The sequence below is a fragment of the Rattus norvegicus genome, chromosome 1, assembly GCF_036323735.1.
Source record: "Rattus norvegicus strain BN/NHsdMcwi chromosome 1, GRCr8, whole genome shotgun sequence".
NCBI lineage: Eukaryota > Metazoa > Chordata > Mammalia > Rodentia > Muridae > Rattus > Rattus norvegicus.
This window is the reverse complement of record NC_086019.1, coordinates 206,667,386-206,685,678: the sequence shown is the minus strand read 5'-3', so window position 1 is coordinate 206,685,678 and position 18,293 is coordinate 206,667,386. Positions and strand designations below refer to the sequence as shown.

Sequence of the window (18,293 nt, the reverse complement as noted above, 5' to 3'; positions counted from 1 at the left end):
CATGTGCGGGTGTGCCCGTGTGTGTGTGTGTGTGTGTGTGTGTGTGTGTGTGTGTGTGTGCACCAACATAAATACTGACACTGAGGAGAGGATCTTAGGTCAACTGTTTTTTGTCTAATATTCTATTTTATTTAACCAAGTTTTCATTCATAATGTTGAAACACTAAAATTAAATAATGGGGTAACTTTTACAAGAGAAATCAGAAATATTTCTCTGATCTCTGGGAGACACACCTTGACCCATCATGACATATGATCAAACATGACCATCTTTAAATACAAGTACTGTAACCAATTTGCTCACCTAAAACAGGAAAAGATAATATGGGGAAGGAGCTAAATTTAGAAACCTAGGACAGTGGATGCTGGATTGGAACTACCAGAGTCTCATGACTCTGGAAACAAACAAACTCCAGTTTCAGAGAAAGGGCATGAGCAGGAACCAGGAAGTGACCATGTGCAGCCTCACACCTGACCTGGGCAGGGATATAAAGACCCGAGGATCAGAAGGCTCCACATCTGCACACCTTCCTCTCCACCTTCTCCTCTGACCTACTCCATCCTCAACCAAACACCAGAACCATGACCTGCTGTGGCTGCTCAGGAGGCTGTGGCTCCAGCTGTGGGGGCTGTGGCTCCAGCTGTGGGGGCTGCGGCTCCAGCTGCTGCAAGCCTGTGTGCTGCTGTGTGCCTGTCTGTTCCTGCTCCAGCTGTGGGGGCTGCAAGGGAGGCTGTGGCTCCTGTGGGGGCTCTAAGGGAGGCTGTGGCTCCTGTGGGGGCTGCAAGGGAGGCTGTGGCTCCTGTGGTGGCTGCAAGGGAGGCTGTGGCTCCTGTGGGGGCTGCAAGGGAGGTTGTGGCTCCTGTGGGGGATGCTGCTGTCAATCCAGCTGCTGCAAACCCTGCTGCTGTCAGTCCAGCTGCTGCAAACCCTGCTGCTGTCAGTCCAGCTGCTGCAAGCCCTGCTGCTCTTCAGGCTGTGGGTCTTCCTGCTGTCAGTCCAGCTGCTGCAAACCCTGCTGCTGTCAGTCCAGTTGCTGCAAGCCCTGCTGCTGCCAATCCAGCTGCTGCAAACCCTGCTGCTGCCAATCCAGCTGCTGCAAGCCCTGCTGCTGTCAGTCCAGCTGCTGCAAGCCCTGCTGCTGTCAGTCCAGCTGCTGCAAGCCCTGCTGCTGTCAGTCCAGCTGTTGTGGGCCTGTGTGCTGCCAGTGTAAGATCTGAGTGGCTGACCACAGACTCCAAGTGGCTCTCGCACAATCTGGATCACATTCAAGCACCAGTGCTTCACACCAAAGCCTCACCTCCCAGGCCTGAATTCATCCTTCTGGGAAATGAAACTACTACGGACCATGACCATGGTGTCCCAGATTCTGAAGACCTCATCTTGCCTATCACCCCATTCTCAAATCCATGACCCATTTGCTTCAGAGAAGACGCCCGCCCCCACATCCACACACAGCGGAGGATTTAACTGAGCTTCTTCACCCCCCAGCCTAGTCACTAGAACCCTCCACAACTGCTGCCCCTCCATCATCCCCATACCCGGCCCGTGCTTATCTTCCAGATTGAATCACACTCACAAATAAACAAACAAATCTTAACTCTTGTGCCTAGACTCTGTTTAAAATATCTTTTACTAAATCATGACTCCTTTCTGAGAAGGCTACACTCAGATTCTGGTGTGTGTGTGTGTGTGTGTGTGTGTGTGTGTGTGTGTGTCCATGTTTGTGTATGACTGCAGGTACCATAGCAGGTATGTGGTGGTCAGAGAGCAGCCTCAGGTGTTGGTCCTTATTTAAGTCCCTCTGTGTTTATGTATACCAGGTTTGATGGTTTGTAAGATTTCGAGGATTCTCATGTTTGCACCTCACATGTCACAGGAAGAACTTAGATGTCAGGTGCTTGCTACTGTTAAGGCCTAGGTAAAATATTAAGGCCTTAGGTAACCATTTCCTGGCCAGCCTGCCACTATAAGGAAACTTTCTCATGTTTCTGCTGTCACTAGGAACCTTTCTAAGGCCAAGCTGATTGCATATTCTATTATGGCCTGTGTCCTTGGAAACCAATCATGATAGAAGTCAGATCTATCTGTATAGTTACCCACAATAAGCTTGGACCCAAAGCAGCCACCCAGCAGCTCTTCCGGCACCTGCGTATAAGCTTTTATGGTATAAGCTATCCCTGGGATGAACCCTAACATAAGGGATATAAGAAACTATTCGGAATAAGACTCCCTTTTTTGAGGTGTGGTCAGATAAAGACCTCCCTGGGAACTTTGGCAAAAAGAGACGTGCACATGAGTAACTGACATCCTGGTTGGTGAGTTAAGACATGAATGTTAGACACGTCCCATTCTGGTAGACAAGACATGAACATTAGGCAAGGCAAGTGCCCTGCCACAGCTGAATACCCCAACCCATGGGAGCAGGCTAAGTGAACAACAAAGACACGTTCCTAAAGAAATCCCCCCACCCCTAAATCCTGATTGGTGGAATAATTTGGCACAGATAATTCAGTAGATCTCAGGCTTTAAAATCCCTGTGGAACCTTAACTTGGGGTCATAGTTCAGTTCCCAAATCTGGACCATGGCCCTGGTTGACCAGTCCTGGGGAGTATACTCAATAAACTACACCTGTCAGACTGAGATCAGTGTTCATGTGGTTTGTGAAGCGATTCCTGGACCCCAGCAACAACCACATGTGCCCTTTACATGGACTCTGGAGATGCAGACTCAGGTTCTCGTCCTTGCTCAGGAAGTGCTTTGCACACTGAGCCATCTCCCTGGCCTGGGTGCACTTCCTTCTCCTACATGCCTGTTGTCTTAGTCTGCGTTTCTATTCCTGCACAAACATCGTGGCCAAGAAGCAAGTTGGGGAGGAAAGGGTTTATTTAGCTTACACTTCCACATTGCTGTTCATCACAAAAGGAAGTCAGGACTGAAATCACACAGGGCAGAAACTCGGAGGCAGAGGCCATGGAGGGGTGCTGCTTACTGGCTTGCTTCCCCTGGCTTGCTCAGCTTGCTTTTTCAATCCAACCCAGGACCACCAGCCCGGGGATAGTCCTTCCATCTTGATCACTAATCGAGAAAACGCCTTACAGCTGGATCTTATGGAGGCATTTTCTCAAGGGAGGCTCCTTTCTCTGTGATAACTCCAGCTTGTGTCAAGTTGACACGCAGAACCAGCCAGTACACCTGTCTTTCTATTTTTCATAAACCCCCGACTTTGCTTTGAAGTGGAAATTTCTGGTTTCTTTGGAAGCTGAGTTATGTCATATGATGGTTTGTTGAAGCAGACAGGTTAAAAAAAATGCTTTGATAAAGCAAACGTCGCAGGTGAGAGGATGTTTTGCTGAAGCAAACACACGAGAAGACATGTGATGTTTAGAAAGAACATAAATATGACCCCATTGACCATGGGAGGAGGCTTGCTCCACCCTCAAAAGAATGCTGCTGACTAAGAACAATCTCAGTTAAAAGTGGAAAAGGGAGGAAGAGATGGCTCAGTGGTCAAGAGCACCAACTGCTCTTCCAGAGGACCTGGGTTCAATTCACAGCACCCGCATGGGGTCCACAATTGTCTGTAACTCCAGTCCCAGGAGACTCAAAGGGCTCTTCTGTCCTCTTCAGGCATGAGACATACACATGGTACACAGACATCAACTGTCCACATTAAAACAATACAATAAAAAAAATTAAGAGGAAGAGGGATCCATTCCAACAGATGCACAGATCTCAACACAGAAACACAAATAATATAAAACACAAGGCCACGTGACTCTTCTCGAAGTTTGTAATCCTTTAGTAACTGGATCCAATGACACCAAAGTGGACAGAGTGGTAGGTGCCCTGGCTAGTTTTAGGTCAACTTGACATAAGCTAGCCATTTAATGAGGCAACCTTAATGGAGAAAATGCTTCCATAAGATCCAGCTGTAAGGCATTTTCTTAATGACTGATTGATGCGGGAGGGCCCATCCATTATTCAGCAATGTGTGGCACTGAGAATCAGATTGGCATATGCCAGCTTCCATTTCACCCATGTCCTACCCTCCACTGTGCACAGTCTGGAATCTCTGCACTGCCCGCAGGAGCTTCAGCCCATCTCCTAAACCCATCATCCTTTGGCTCAGAGCCAGATGCTTGCAGTCTTCATATGTGCTAGCAAAGGACCTGCCTCAGGATCTTTGTACCTATTGTTCCACTAGAACTCTTCCTGATAGGTCAGATGTTCTCTCCTCAGATGACCTCTCCCCGCACCTGATAATTTTCTCAGCATGCCATAGCAGGCAGGTCTCATCTATAGTGTATGGTAATTTCCTTATTACCAGACTGCCTCTGGCAGGTCCCCAAGTGAGTTAGCTGCTCCAAGGGGTTATGAGGGAAACCGAGAATAGGTCTTTCCAGGCAAAGGGAATGGCAAGTGCAAAGGCCCTGCCTTGCTGTGGAGACTGCTCACACCCACACACAGCTGCCAGGTTAGGGCCTCGGATCATCAGCAGGCTGTGCAGTTTGAATACAGAAACCCATGACAGGCAGCTGGAAGAGCCCATGGCACCAGCCAGTGGATGCATTGATGGGAAAGAGAAAAGGTGAGGATTCTCAGGGCGGGAAGGACAGGCAGGCACCTGGTCACCTGAATACCAGGGCAACTGGGTGGCTATGAGTTCCACATCATGCTAGCTGAGCTGCTTGAGCAATGCCATGTGTCTTCTGAACCTTGGTCCCCTAACATTGGGTGAGAATAGACCAGTCTTTCCTGGAAAACATGGGGGGGATGGGAGAAGGCAATGGGGATGTGGCTTGGAAGGCAGGTGGTCATGTGCAGAGGTCAGGTGTGATATTTGTTGTGATGGTTGTCTGGTCACTGTGATGGTCAACTCTGTTGGACTGCTGTAGTATTCACTCTGATGGTCCCTGTAGTGGTCAGCTGAGCAGTCAGCTGGGATGGCCACTATCACGATTGTGGTCACTTGTAATGGTCAGCTATAGCAGTCACAATTGACATAAGTTGTAATGTCCACTGTGGTGGTGAACATAGTGGTCACTGTGATGGCCAGTCAGAGTGGTAGTTAGTGGTAGGTCATGTGATAGTCATAATGGTCTGTGTGGGGGTCATAGTGGTCACTATGATGGCCAGACGTAGTGGTCAAGTAGTGGTCAGTTGTAATGTTCATTCTGATTGTCAGTAATAGTCATTGCAGTGGTAATTAATTGTAGTCTTTAATATGATGATTAGCTACCGTGGTGACTATTATGGTACAGGGGTCAACATGATGGTCAATCGTAGTGAAAACTATGGTGGTCAGTTGTAATGTTCACAGTGATGTTCAGCCATGGTGATCACTATTCTGGTTAGTTTGTTTACTCTGAAGGTCAGTCAGAGTGACCACTGTGGTGGTCATTGTAGTGTTCTTTATGATGGTCAGCCCCAGTGGTCATTATGGTGGTCAGTTGTAGAGTTCATTTTGATCATCAGTCATAGTGGTCACTGTGGTCATTTGTGGGGGTCACCATGATAGTCAATGGACTGGGTAGTTTATGTCAATACCCCACTATCCTTGTACCAACTTCAGTCCTAGTTAGGTTACCATTGCTGGGATGAAATGCCATGACCAGAGCAGCTTATGGGGGAAGGGTTTCTTTGGCTTACACTTCCATATCACTGTTCAGCATTAGGACAGGATCTCAAATAGGGCAGGAGCCTAGAGGCAGTGGCTGATGAGGAGGTCATAGAGGGGTGCTGCTTACTAGCTGGCTCCTCCTGGTTTCTTGCTCTGCTGTAGGGTATCCACCAGAGAAGACCGATCATACCTGGGTTTAAGCCAACAGAAAATCTTTATTAGTCAGTCAGCAACTACAGTGAGTGTTCAGGATCCCAGTGTAGCCCCAGACTTTGCTCAGAATGAGATTTTTTTAAAAAATTTTTTTTATTAACTTGAGTATTTCTTATTTACATTTCGAGTGTTATTCCCTTTCCCGGTTTCCAGGCCAACATCCCCTAACCCCTCCCTCTCTCCTTCTTTATGGGTGTTCCCCTCCCCATCCTCCCCCCATTGCCGCCCTCCCCCCAACAATCACGTTCACTGGGGGTTCAGTCTTAGCAGGACCAAGGGCTTCCCCTTCCACTGGTGATCTTACTAGGATATTCATTGCTACCTATGAGGTCAGAGTCCAGGGTCAGTCCATGTATAGTCTTTGGGTAGTGGCTTAGTCCCTGGAAGCTCTGGTTGCTTGACATTGTTGTACATATGGGGTCTCGAGCCCCTTCAAGCTTTTCCAATCCTTTCTCTGATTCCTTCAACGGGGGTCCTGTTCTCAGTTCAGTGGTTTGCTGCTGGCATTTGCCTCTGTATTTGCTGTATCCTGGCTGTGTCTCTCAGGAGAGATCTACATCCGGCTCCTGTCGGCCTGCACTCAGGATGAGCTTTTAAGCACAAAAACTATTTTCTGGGTTGACATTCATTTAACAAAAACAGCCAGAAGCAGAACTACAGAAGTCAAAAAAGCAAGGTTAGTCCAGTTAGAGACTTTCCCAAAGCTATGGACTGTGATGGGTAAGTCTTTGTTTTCATTTTGTCAAGTGGTGCTGTCTCCAGGCTCAGTATTAGAGCCTGGATAATACTTTAATTATGGAGTCAGTTATGCTAAGGCCTGGGGTCCTACTAAGGTCTGGGGCCCTGTTATGCCTTATTCTGCTTTCATATAGAACCCAGAACCACCAGACCAGGGATGGTATCACCCAAAAATGCCTGGGCCCTCCTCTGTTAATCACTAACTTTAAAAATGCCCTACAGGCTTGCCTACAGCCCTGCCATATGGAGGCATTTTCTTAATTGATATTCCCTCCTCTCAGATGTCATCAGTTTGTGTTGACATAATCTTTTTTTTTTTTTTTTGGTTCTTTTTTTTCGGAGCTGGGGACCGAACCCAGGGCCTTGCGCTTCCTAGGCAAGCGCTCTACCACTGAGCTAAATCCCCAACCCCTTGTGTTGACATAAAACTAACCAGCATACTACTTCTGCTCTGGTCAGTGTTCTCTTGCTGTAAAGAGACACGAGGACCACAGCAACTCTTTTAAAGGAAAGCATTTAACTGGGGCTGGCTTACAGGTTCAGAGGTTTTTAATCCACTGCCATTATGCGGGGGAGTATGGTGGCACATAGGCAGACATGGTGCTGGAGACACAGCTGAGAGTGCTACAACTGGATCTGCAGGCAGCAGGGAAAGAACCACTGGGCCTGAAAACCTGAAAAGCCCAACCCCAGCGACACACTTCCTCCAGCAAGGCCACACCTACTCCAACAGGACCACACCTGCTAATCCCTCCCAAATAATGCCACTCCATAATAATAAGCTAACATCTATTCAACCATCTCAATGACTGAAAACAAGTTGGCTGGTGGTCCTTGGCTGGTAGCTCTAGGTTCTGCAAGAAAGCAGGCTGAGCAAGCCATGATTAGCAAGCCAGTAAGCAGCACCACTCCAGGGCCTCTGCATCAGCTTCTGCCTCTAGGTTTCTGCCCTGTTTGAGTCCCTGTCCTGACTTCCTTCAGTAAGGGACTATGATGTGAGTGTAAGCCGGACAAACCTTTTCCTCCCCATCTTGCTTTTGGCCATGGTGTTTCAACACAGGAATAGTAACCCTAACTAAGATACCAGGCAAGATTTTTTTTTAAATGATTTTGTTAACGATTGTTTTTTTTTAAATGATGAATGACCTTAAAGAACATATGAATAAGCGGTTGAACAAAAGTAGATAATATTTGTTATGAATGAGGAATTCAGCAGAGAGAAGTTCTAAAAGAAGAACCAAACAGAAAGATTAAAATAAATGATGAATAAAACAGAAGAAAGGTCAGTTGGGAGCTCAATAAGGAAACAACAGGGAGAAGACTATAGAGGCTCAAGGATTAGGTCAATGGTTATTAAAAGCATAGAGCTATAAAGAAAAATGCAGGGTTGGCAAGAAGGCTCAGTAGGTAGAGATGATTGTCACAAAACCTGAAGACCTGAGTTTGATCCCTGGCCTTCCATGGTGAAAGGAGCCCTCTAACTCCCACAACTTGTCCTCTGATCTCTGATCTCCATGTAAATGCAATAGCACCAATGTGCACATGCATGCATGTGTGTGTGCACACACAGCCACAAATAAATAAATGTAATAAAAACCTGAGCATATACTGCTTTGCAGAGAAACAGAGCCTGATTCCCAGCATCCATATCAAGTGTCCAGGGAATCCAAAATCCCTCTTCTGGATTCTGTGGAAACTTCACACACACACACACACACACACACACACACACACACACACACACACACAACACAGAAATACACATATACACATAATTTAATTAAAAATAAACAGAAAATTAGGAAGGAATCTAACTTCAATTAAGTAAACTATCAAGTCAAGGTTAAGGAAAAGAACAGGAAATGTTCAAAACAACCAGAAGGAAAATGAAATAACAATACTGGATATACACTTTTAATTACTGCCCCTATAAGTGGTCTCAGCTCGCTAACCAGAAAGTGCAGGTATGTCTTTGCAGTACACACTTGTAACCCCAGCACCCTCAGCTTCTTGAAGCATGTTGACCACTCTTGAGTGTGAGGCCAGCCTGAGGTACATATAAAATTACAGACCAACCTGGCTACACAGTCAATTGTGTTCTTTAAAGAATTAAAAGAGCTGGGCATGGTGGTGCATGCCTTTAATCCTGGTTCCAGCTGAGAGTCCCAGGCCCACCAGAAATACATTGTGAGACCTTGTCCAAAAGAAAGAGAAAAAAGTAAAGGAAGGAAAGAAGAGCAAAGACACTCACAGATTGATGGCTGGGTTTAAAAACACCCCTCACCTGTTTGCTGCCTGTGAGAAACTCATCTCAGTGACAAAGACACAAAAACTGAAAGTGAAAGAATGTGAAGTGGTAATCCATCAGACTGGAATCTGAAAGCAATCAGGAATCACTAGACTCAAACTTGACAGAGTAAATTTCAAGGTAAATTAGATAAACAAAGAGGCTCCCTGCATACTAAGTAGGGAATAATGTACCAAGAAGATGTAGCGATTGTAAATGGTTTGCACCAAATGTTGTTGCAAACACCATAAAGCAGGCAATGATGGAGTAAAGAGAAGATAGCACTAGGTATAATAATGGAAGATAGAGCTAGGTATAATAATGGAAGATAGAGCTAGGTATAATAATGAAATATAGAGCTAGGTATAATAATGAAAGAGAGAGCTAGGTATAATAATGGAAGGTAGAGCTAGGTATAATAATGGAAGGTAGAGCTAGGTATAATAATGGAAGGTAGAGCTAGGTAAAATGGAAGGTGACACTCAGCAGATTATCCAGATCCCTCCTTATACCCAAATCAGTGGGAAACATTGCATTGGATTACTCTTTAAGCAAATAGACCTAACCAACATCAGTAGAATGTACCATCCAGTAGCCTCAATGTGCACATTCTCAGGATCTCACCAAAATTTCCCTAAAAATATGAGTTGAGACAAAAATCTGTGAGAATTAGTAAAGAATCAATTTAGAAACAAAAATAGGGGGTTGGGGATTTGGCTCAGTGGTAGAGCGCTCGCCTAGGAAGCGCAAGGCCCTGGGTTCGGTCCCCAGCTCCGAAAAAAAGAAATTAAAAAAAAAAAAATAGAAGTGAACAGAAACATCTAGATTATGGATACTGAATAGTACTCTTGAGCAATTGGTGGATCACTGAGAGAAAAAATTGAACTGTGCCCTTTCCCCTTCTTTAGTACTAGAGACTGAGCCCAGGGTCTTCCACTGAGTTCTAGCTCTAGCCCTCCTTAACTTAAAAAAAAAAAAAGTATGTTATTTTTATGTATGTGTGTGTACCTGTATGTGTTTATGTTCACCACATGGATGCAATTCCCTAGGAGGCCAGAAGAGGGCACAAGATTCCCCTGGAATTGGTTGTCAGTTGCTATGTGGGATTTCAGAGCCAAACTCAGGACCTCTGTAAGAATGGTAGGCTCTCTTAAAGACCTAGGCTAGCTTTGAACTCACTTTATAACTCAAGAGGACCTGGAACTTATAATTCACTTGTCTTGGCCTCCCAAGTATGCTACTGGACCCAGGTCAGTGAAGGTAATTCTAAGACAGAAGTTGACTGCCTATACAATACAAAATTAAGGTGATCTCAAGTAACCTAATGGTGCCCCCAAAGTGTTAGGAAAACAAAAACAAAACAAACCCAAAAACAATGAATGGGGGAAAATGATAAATACTGAACCAGAAGTTAATGAAAAGGAGTCTAAAAAAAGAAAAAAGAAGAAAGAAGAAAAGTAGGAGACCAATGAAGCAAAGATATCATTCTTTAAAAGGGTAACAGGACTTTAAAGGACTGACAGACTATTAGCCAAATGATCTAAAAGACCCAAATTAATAAAACTAGAGGCAAAATAAGGGATGCTACAACATATATCACTGAAATCTAGAAGATCATTAGGGAATCATTTAAAAGAATTATATTACAAAATTTGAAAAATATAGAAAAAAATAAGACAAATTTCTAGACATATTTGACCTACAAATTTGAACTAAAGGAATGGAAAAAAAACTAAACACATCTATACAAGCAGTGCCAAAACTCTCCCAATAAAATCTCAAGTCTAGAACCTCCCTGCTGGTTCTACCGTACCTTGAAATCAATGTGCTCAAAGTAGCACCTAAATTAGAAGGGGAGGGAATTCTGCCAACTCATCCAACTGAGCCAGGGTTATCCTTACAAAACCAGATAAACTCACAACAGAAAGGAAACTATGGCCAGTGTTCTTGGTAATATAGACACAAACATCCTAAATAAAGTTTTTCCAATAGCAATTCAACAATGTATTGAATAGAAGTTTTGTCAGCTTGACTGTACAAGCTAGAGTCATCTGAAAAGACAGAACCTCAACTGAGGAGTTGCCTCCCTCAGATCGGCCTGTAAGCAAGTCCGTGGGGCCTTTTCCTGATGAAAGTTTGATGTGGGAGGGGCTACCCTGCTGTGAGTGTACTAACTAATGTGAGTGGGCAACTAACCCTGGGTTGTATAAGATAGCAAGATGAGGTGCTGGAGAGCTAGCTCGACAGTTAAGAATACTGACTTCTCTTCCCTGAGCACTAAGATTTGATTCCCAGAATCTACATAATGGCCACAACTATCTGAAACTACGGTTGCAGGAGATTCATCCCTTTCTGGTCTCTGCATGCCATGCACACTTGTGGTACACAGACATACATGCAGGCAAAACATTCATACACATGAAATAAAAATAAGTCTTTCAAAAAATTAAATTATGGAAAAATATATTCCCTGGCAATCAGGACACATAGTGCAGGGAGGGAGAGAGAGAGAGAGAGAGAGAGAGAGAGAGAGAGAGAGAGAGACAGAGACAGAGACAGACAGAGACAGACAGAGACAGACAGAGACAGACAGAGAGAGAGACAGAGAGAAGGGAGAGAAAGGAAGAAGGAAGGAAGGGAGGGAGGGAGGGAGGGAGGAAGGAAGGAAGGAAGGAAGGAAGGAAGGAAGGAAGGAAGGAAGGAAACTGTAAAGAGAGCTAGGAAGGAAAGAAGGAAGCTTAGCACGCCAAGGAGAGCAAGTAGGCTACATTCCTCCATGGTCTGCTCCTCCTCACCATAAGTTGCCTTTGGTCAGTATTTTATTCCAGAAACCAAACCAAAACAATACATTTTAAAAATTATACACCACAGGCCAGCAAGATAGCTTAGTGGATCAGGGCACTCCCTGTCAAGTTTAATGACCTGAATTTGATCCCTGAGACCCACATGGTGAAAGCAGAGAACTGACTCCTTCAAGTTGTCCCTTTGACTACCAGGTATGTGCCTTGGCACATGTGTAATAATTTTTAAGTAATAATAGAGGCTGTAAGATGAGGCTCTGCAAATAAAAATGCTGATAAGCTGAAGTGTTACACTGATCATGTGAAACATTTAAGATTTCCCTAGACCTGAAAAGAACTAGAATTTTCCTTACATTTCAACTATTTGTACACATACATGCCCACATGTGTCCTTCTGTATACCACATGCATGCCCATGCCCAGGGAAGCCAGAGAGAGCATCAGGCTTCTGGGACCTGAAGTTACAGGCTCTTGTGAGCCACCATGTTTGTGCTAGGAACTGAATCTAGGGCCTCTGGAGGAGCAGCCAGTGCTCTTGATCCCTAAACCCAGCCCCCAAACTAGAATTTTAAATAGCAACACAAAATGCCAAAATAAAATTTTAAGAACACCCTCTTTTTTTGTTTATTTTTCCCATCTTTATTAACTTGAGTATTTCTTATTTACATTTCGATTGTTATTCCCCTTCCCGGTTTCCAGGCCAACATCCCCCTAACTCCTCCCCTTCCCCTTCTATATGGGTGTGCCCCTCCCAATCCTCCCCCCATTACCACCCTCCTCCCAACAATCATGTTCACTGGGGGTTCAGTCCTGGCAGGACCAAGGGCTTCCCCTTCCACTGGTGCTTTTACTAGGCTATTCATTGCTACCTATGAGGTTGGAGCCCAGGGTTAGTCCATGTATAGTCTTTGGGTAGTGGCTTAGTCCCTGGAAGCTCTGGTTGCTTGGCATTGTTGTTCATATGGGGTCTCGAGCCCCTTCAAGCTCTTCCAGTCCTTTCTCTGATTCCTTCAACGGGGGTCCCGTTCTCAGTTCAGTGGTTTGCTTCTGGCATTCGCCTCTGTATTTGCTGTATTCTGGCTGTGTCTCTCAGGAGAGATCTACATCCGGTTCCTGTCGGCCTGCACTTCTTTGCTTCATCCATCTTATCTAATTGGGTGGCTGTATATGTATGGGCCACATGTGGGGCAGGCTCTGAATGGGAAGAACACCCTCTTTAAAACCCAACCAATGATGATAAAGGGAAAAGTGAAACACTCTATTCTCTCAATAGAATAGACTCCAGCAGCTGTGTCACTTAAATCTGTGATCACATGACCAAAAAATATGGGGGGAGGGATACTACGATGGGGTAGGTTTTCAGATAATTCAATACTATAATATTGTCTTCTATATCTGATGGTGTTTCCACTGTCAATCTCTTCCAATCCCTAATGCTTTTACAGTTACTATTATTATTATTATTATTGCTCTAATTATTAAGTATGCCATTTATGAATTAAGCATTAGCCCCCAAAATCCGAGAGACAAATTAAAAAAAAAAAAAAGAGTGGATGAGACCAGATTTGATTTAAGCAGGTTTACTCAGAGTAACATGTGACTTAGCACCCCCCCCCCCTTTGTGGTGAACTGCACAAAACCCCAGATGACCAGAAACTTGAGAAGGACAAAGTCTTAAGACCCTAAGACCTTTGGATTGAGTCCTTCCATCCCCTGTAACACAGGTAAAGGCACTACTCCAGCCTACTGAAAGACCAGCCCTAGGCATGCCATGAAGCAGGTCCTTAAAGCCCTTAGACTTAGATTGCTTGGGTCCACAGCTGTTCTAGAAATTAGCTCATAATGGAAAGTTCTAGAACTCCTGCACTGAGAGAGTCTCTGGTGAGACCCATAAGATCAAAAATCTCCAGTGGACACTAGGAAATGGTGCACATGCCCAGGCTTTCCTCAGTTACTGGAATCTCAAGCACCAGTCAGTCCTGCCTTCCCTTCTTTTTGAGAGACAGTGCTTCCCCATCTCTAGCCCCAGTCTCCTCCTAGAAAGAAGTTACATGATAGGTCAGATGGCAAGGAAGCATCTTCCAGCTTAAAACCTACCAGAAGTTTTGTCCAAGGGCAGCTTCCAGCCTTTCCTTCTTCCTCTCGCACAGCCTGAGAAGATGGATGGCAGAGAACTGAGGTGGGGTGAAACCCACGCACACTAAGCCTTTCGCTGCCCCAGGCTCCTTGCCTGCTGTTGCCTCTTTGTGGAATATCTAGCCAGACTGGTAGAACCACCTTTCCTGGACACACACACACACACACACACACACACACACACACACACACACACACACACACGCTACACTGCAGACTAAATCCCTAGTCAAGGTCCCCTTCTCAGATTATGGAGCAGAACCAGAGATGACAATTATGGTGATGGAGAAGAGGAAGGTTTCAGCTTACCTGAGTGGCATCTTTGATGTTTGGTCATCCAGTCCCTTCCAGTTTGGACTAATTATGTCTGTTGAGTTATTATTCTAAACTGCACCAGACAGCTCAATCTTCTTACTGACCCCATCCCTCCTACCATGCTCAGCTGACCTGGAACACACCTCAGCCTGCCTCTGGACATGGCTGTGAGCTCTGCAGCACCAAGGGAGTATGCCTAGGAAGTGCTAAAACGATTGTGTGAGAGGGCCTGTAAGCAGCTCTCTGTACTCCCTGATCAAGACAGGGACCACAGGCCATCTTCTGCCTTCCAAGTTTGATTTATGTATTCATGGAGTCCAGCTCTGAGGTAGTTCAACATCTACAGTCAGACGGGATCTTCACAGGGGGACAGACAGGTCTACACCCAGGCAAAGACAGGGGGCAAGTTCCCACCAATGACGTCCTCTCCAAAGCGTCCCTGCAGAAGCTGCAGAGAAGTATCTGAGGAGAGTTTAGGTCTCTGGTGGTACATGTGACAGACCTGCACTTGAGACCCAGTCAACACAAGACAATCTCACAGTAGGTGAGGAATGAGCATCAGGGAGGAAAGAGGAAACAAAGCCATAGCCAGGGAAGGTCACAAACAACAACAGGGAAGTGACCATGTGTAGCCTCCACCTGACCTGGGCAGGGATATAAAGGCCCAGGCTCAGGAGGCTCCACATCTGCACACCTTCCTCTCCACCTTCTCCTCTGACCTACTCCATTCTCAACCAAACACCAGAACCATGACCTGCTGTGGCTGCTCAGGAGGCTGTGGCTCCAGCTGTGGGGGCTGTGGCTCCAGCTGTGGGGGCTGTGGCTCCAGCTGTGGAGGCTGTGGCTCCTGCTGCTGCAAGCCTGTGTGCTGCTGTGTGCCTGTCTGTTCCTGCTCCAGCTGTGGGGGCTGCAAGGGAGGCTGTGGTTCCTGTGGGGGATGCAAGGGAGGCTGTGGCTCCTGTGGGGGCTGTGGCTCCTGTGGGGGATGCAAGGGAGGCTGTGGCTCCTGTGGGGCCTGTGGCTCCTGTGGTGGCTGTAAGGGAGGCTGTGGCTCCTGTGGTGGCTGCAAGGGAGGCTGTGGCTCCTGTGGTGGCTGCAAGGGAGGCTGTGGCTCCTGTGGTGGCTGTGGCTCCTGTGGTGGCTGTGGGTCCTGCGGTGGCTGTAAGGGAGGTTGCGGTTCCTGTGGGGGCTGTAAGGGAGGCTGTGGCTCCTGTGGTGGCTGCAAGGGAGGCTGTGGCTCCTGTGGTGGCTGTGGCTCCTGTGGTGGCTGTGGGTCCTGCGGTGGCTGTAAGGGAGGCTGTGGCTCCTGTGGGGGATGCAAGCCCTGCTGCTGTCAATCCAGCTGCTGCAAACCTTGCTGTTCCTCAGGTTGTGGGTCTTCCTGCTGTCAGTCCAGCTGCTGTAAGCCCTGCTGCTGTCAGTCCAGCTGCTGCAAACCTTGCTGCTGTCAGTCCAGCTGTTGCAAGCCCTGCTGCTGTCAGTCCAGCTGCTGCAAGCCCTGCTGCTGTCAGTCCAGCTGCTGCAAGCCCTGCTGCTCCTCAGGCTGTGGGTCTTCCTGCTGTCAGTCCAGCTGCTGTAAGCCCTGCTGCTGTGCCCCTGTGTGTTGTCAGTGCAAGATCTGATGTACTGGCCACAGGCTTCATGTGGTTTCCCTCAATTACATCTAGGGAAGCTTTGAGTTTCATTGTTCCCTGAGCACTTCCTGATCCTGTGGTCCTCTGGCATTTTTCTCTGCAGCACCACAAGCCACATATCTGTTTCATTCCCCTGAAGGAAGTATACATTCCAACCTCAGGCATGCCCCTACCCTATGCTAGTCTCTACTTCCCCTCTGGTCTGCCTCTTCAACTCTTCTAATGCACAGAACCACATTCCTGTGCTTTGTTAAGAATGTCAGCGTGGGGGGACCGCCCCCTGCCCTCACCCAGACTTATTTTCCTGCTTCTCTGTGAGCTCTGCCCAGCAGGGCTTCCTTCCTGGGACAGTAGAGGAGATTCCAATCTTTGCCTGTTAAAATTGTATTAAATCCCAAATTAATAAAACGTTCTTTGTTCACTACAATTCTGTCTATGGTATGTGTTCTAGTTTCTTTTCTGCTACTGCAAAAAAAAACAAAAAACAAACAAAAAAAAAGAAAACAAAAACAAAAAAAAAAAACAAAAAACACTCTAACCAAGAGGAACTTAAGAGAGGTCTATTTGGCTTACACTTCCAGGTCACAGGTCATCATTTAAGGAAGTGTGTTACAGTAACCTCTCCAACCTGAATAAGCCTCTACAAAGAAAACACAACTTGATTAATATGAATACAAGTTCTCGCCTAGATTGGGCAGATCTACCACTACACTACCCGGTTCCCCAGCTGTGAAATCCTTTATAATTTGTGGTTTCTCCATGCCATGGGCTTCAGCTCCCTCTTCCTCCTCCTCCTTTGACCCCCTCTCCTTTCTCCTCCTCTGCCCCACCTTCCCTTCACCAGCTCTTGCCTTTATTTTACAAATTAAAATGGGGAGAAGGTTCTGAAGAAGTCACCACCGGGGAGTCCTGAGTACTGAGTAGGCAGCTGTCCTTGGGGCAGTGGAATCAGCATCAAAATACAGATAACTCCAGGGCAAACTACAACAGAAGGGTAGGAACTGAAGCAGGAACTTGAAGTAGAATTCATAGAGATTCATAGAATGCTGCTTGCTAGCTTCCTCACAGGATCATGCTCACTAGCTTTCCTACCCAGCCCACGACAACCTGCCTAGGGAATGGTGCTGCCCATAATGGGCTGGCCCCTCCTACAACAACTAATAATCAAACAATCCCCTACAGATCAGTTTACAGGCCTTTCTTGTCTGGGCAATCCTTCAGCTGATACTCCCTTCTCAGGTGACTTCTAGGCTGTGTCAGATTGACAGTGAAAGCTGACTGTGACAGTGTGATTCTTACTCTGCATCACAGCACATTTCGGTGTTTGGTTCATTTCAGGAAATCTATATCCAGTCAACAGGTGTGCAACATATACCTCACACCTCTGCGCTCAGCCCAGAGACATACAAATCCCCTCATATGGTTCTAGCAGATAACTGACATTTTGGAAGGGGGAGCTAGAATGAGACTGTTGGCCTTGACTCAGGGCCCTGAGATTTAGGCCCCAGTTGCACCAAAGGTTCAGGAAACACAGAAGAAGGGCGAGGAGAAAGAATGTCAATCAAGAGGAAGGTGTGTGGAATGCCAACCTCCATGGCCATGGCACTTTTGACCCCTCAGCAGCAGTGATTAACTATATGAGACCTGCACATAATTGGGTCTGGCACTTCTCAGTCATGGGGAGAGTGGCTCACAAGATCCCACTCTCCTTGGGGACATATAGGCAACTAATGGTTGCTTGGAGACAGAGAGACAGTTTCTTCAACTGTGCAACTACTGGTAAGGTATCCATGTTTCTATAAATATTCACTCACCCAGGCTCCTATAAGCAACTCTAACTAAACTCATTGGGTCTCTCTCTCTCTCTCTCTCTCTCTCTCTCTCTCTCTCTCTCACACACACACACACACACACACACACACACACACACACACACACACCATGAAAATATAAGAGCAGGTCATCAGAAGTTTGAGGGGGGGATAGGACTACAAATCTAGGGAAAAGAGACTTTATTAAAAAATGATCACAGTGCATGCCTTTAATTCCAGGACTTAGGAGGGAGAGGCAAATGGATCTCTGTAAGTTCAAAGCCAACCTGGTCTACAGATGGAGTTCCAGGACAGTGGAGCTAGACGGAGAAACTCTGACTCAAAATAATAATAATAATAATAATAATAATAATAATAATAACAACAACAAAAAACAGCAATAATGTTGATTGTCAATGTAGATGTGATAGAATCTGCAATAGTATACAGGAATTAACAAATGAATTTAAGGTCAAAGAAAGCAATCCTAGAAAGAAGAAAAAGAGACTGTCTTTGTCAGGGTCTCTATTCCTGCACAAAACATCATGACCAAGAAGTGAGTTGGGAAGGAAAGGGTTTATTCAGCTTACACTTCCACATTGCTGTTCATCACCAAAGGAAGTCAGGACAGGAACTCGCACAGGGCAGGAGCTGATGCAGAGGCCATGGAGGGGTGCTGCCTACTAGATTGCTTCCCCTGGCTTGCTCAGCTTGCTTTCTTATCCAACCCAGGACT

The 18,293-nt window shown here is 46.1% G+C and overlaps 1 protein-coding gene across 1 annotated transcript; it reads left to right on the top strand.

The window, feature by feature from the left end:
* The first annotated feature begins 13,543 nt into the window (after positions 1-13,543).
* On the top strand, positions 13,544-16,173 carry Krtap5-5l1 (keratin associated protein 5-5 like 1). Its single transcript, XM_017590271.3, has one exon. It carries the CDS (start codon positions 14,862-14,864, stop codon positions 15,732-15,734), a length of 873 nt encoding a protein of 290 aa, XP_017445760.2. The 5' UTR covers positions 13,544-14,861; the 3' UTR covers positions 15,735-16,173.
* The last annotated feature ends 2,120 nt before the right edge of the window (positions 16,174-18,293 follow it).

Bases quoted from the DNA above. Each gene is read 5' to 3' on its own strand.
- Krtap5-5l1 (XM_017590271.3), top strand. From the start codon at position 14,862: ATGACCTGCTGTGGCTGCTCAGGAGGCTGTGGCTCCAGCTGTGGGGGC.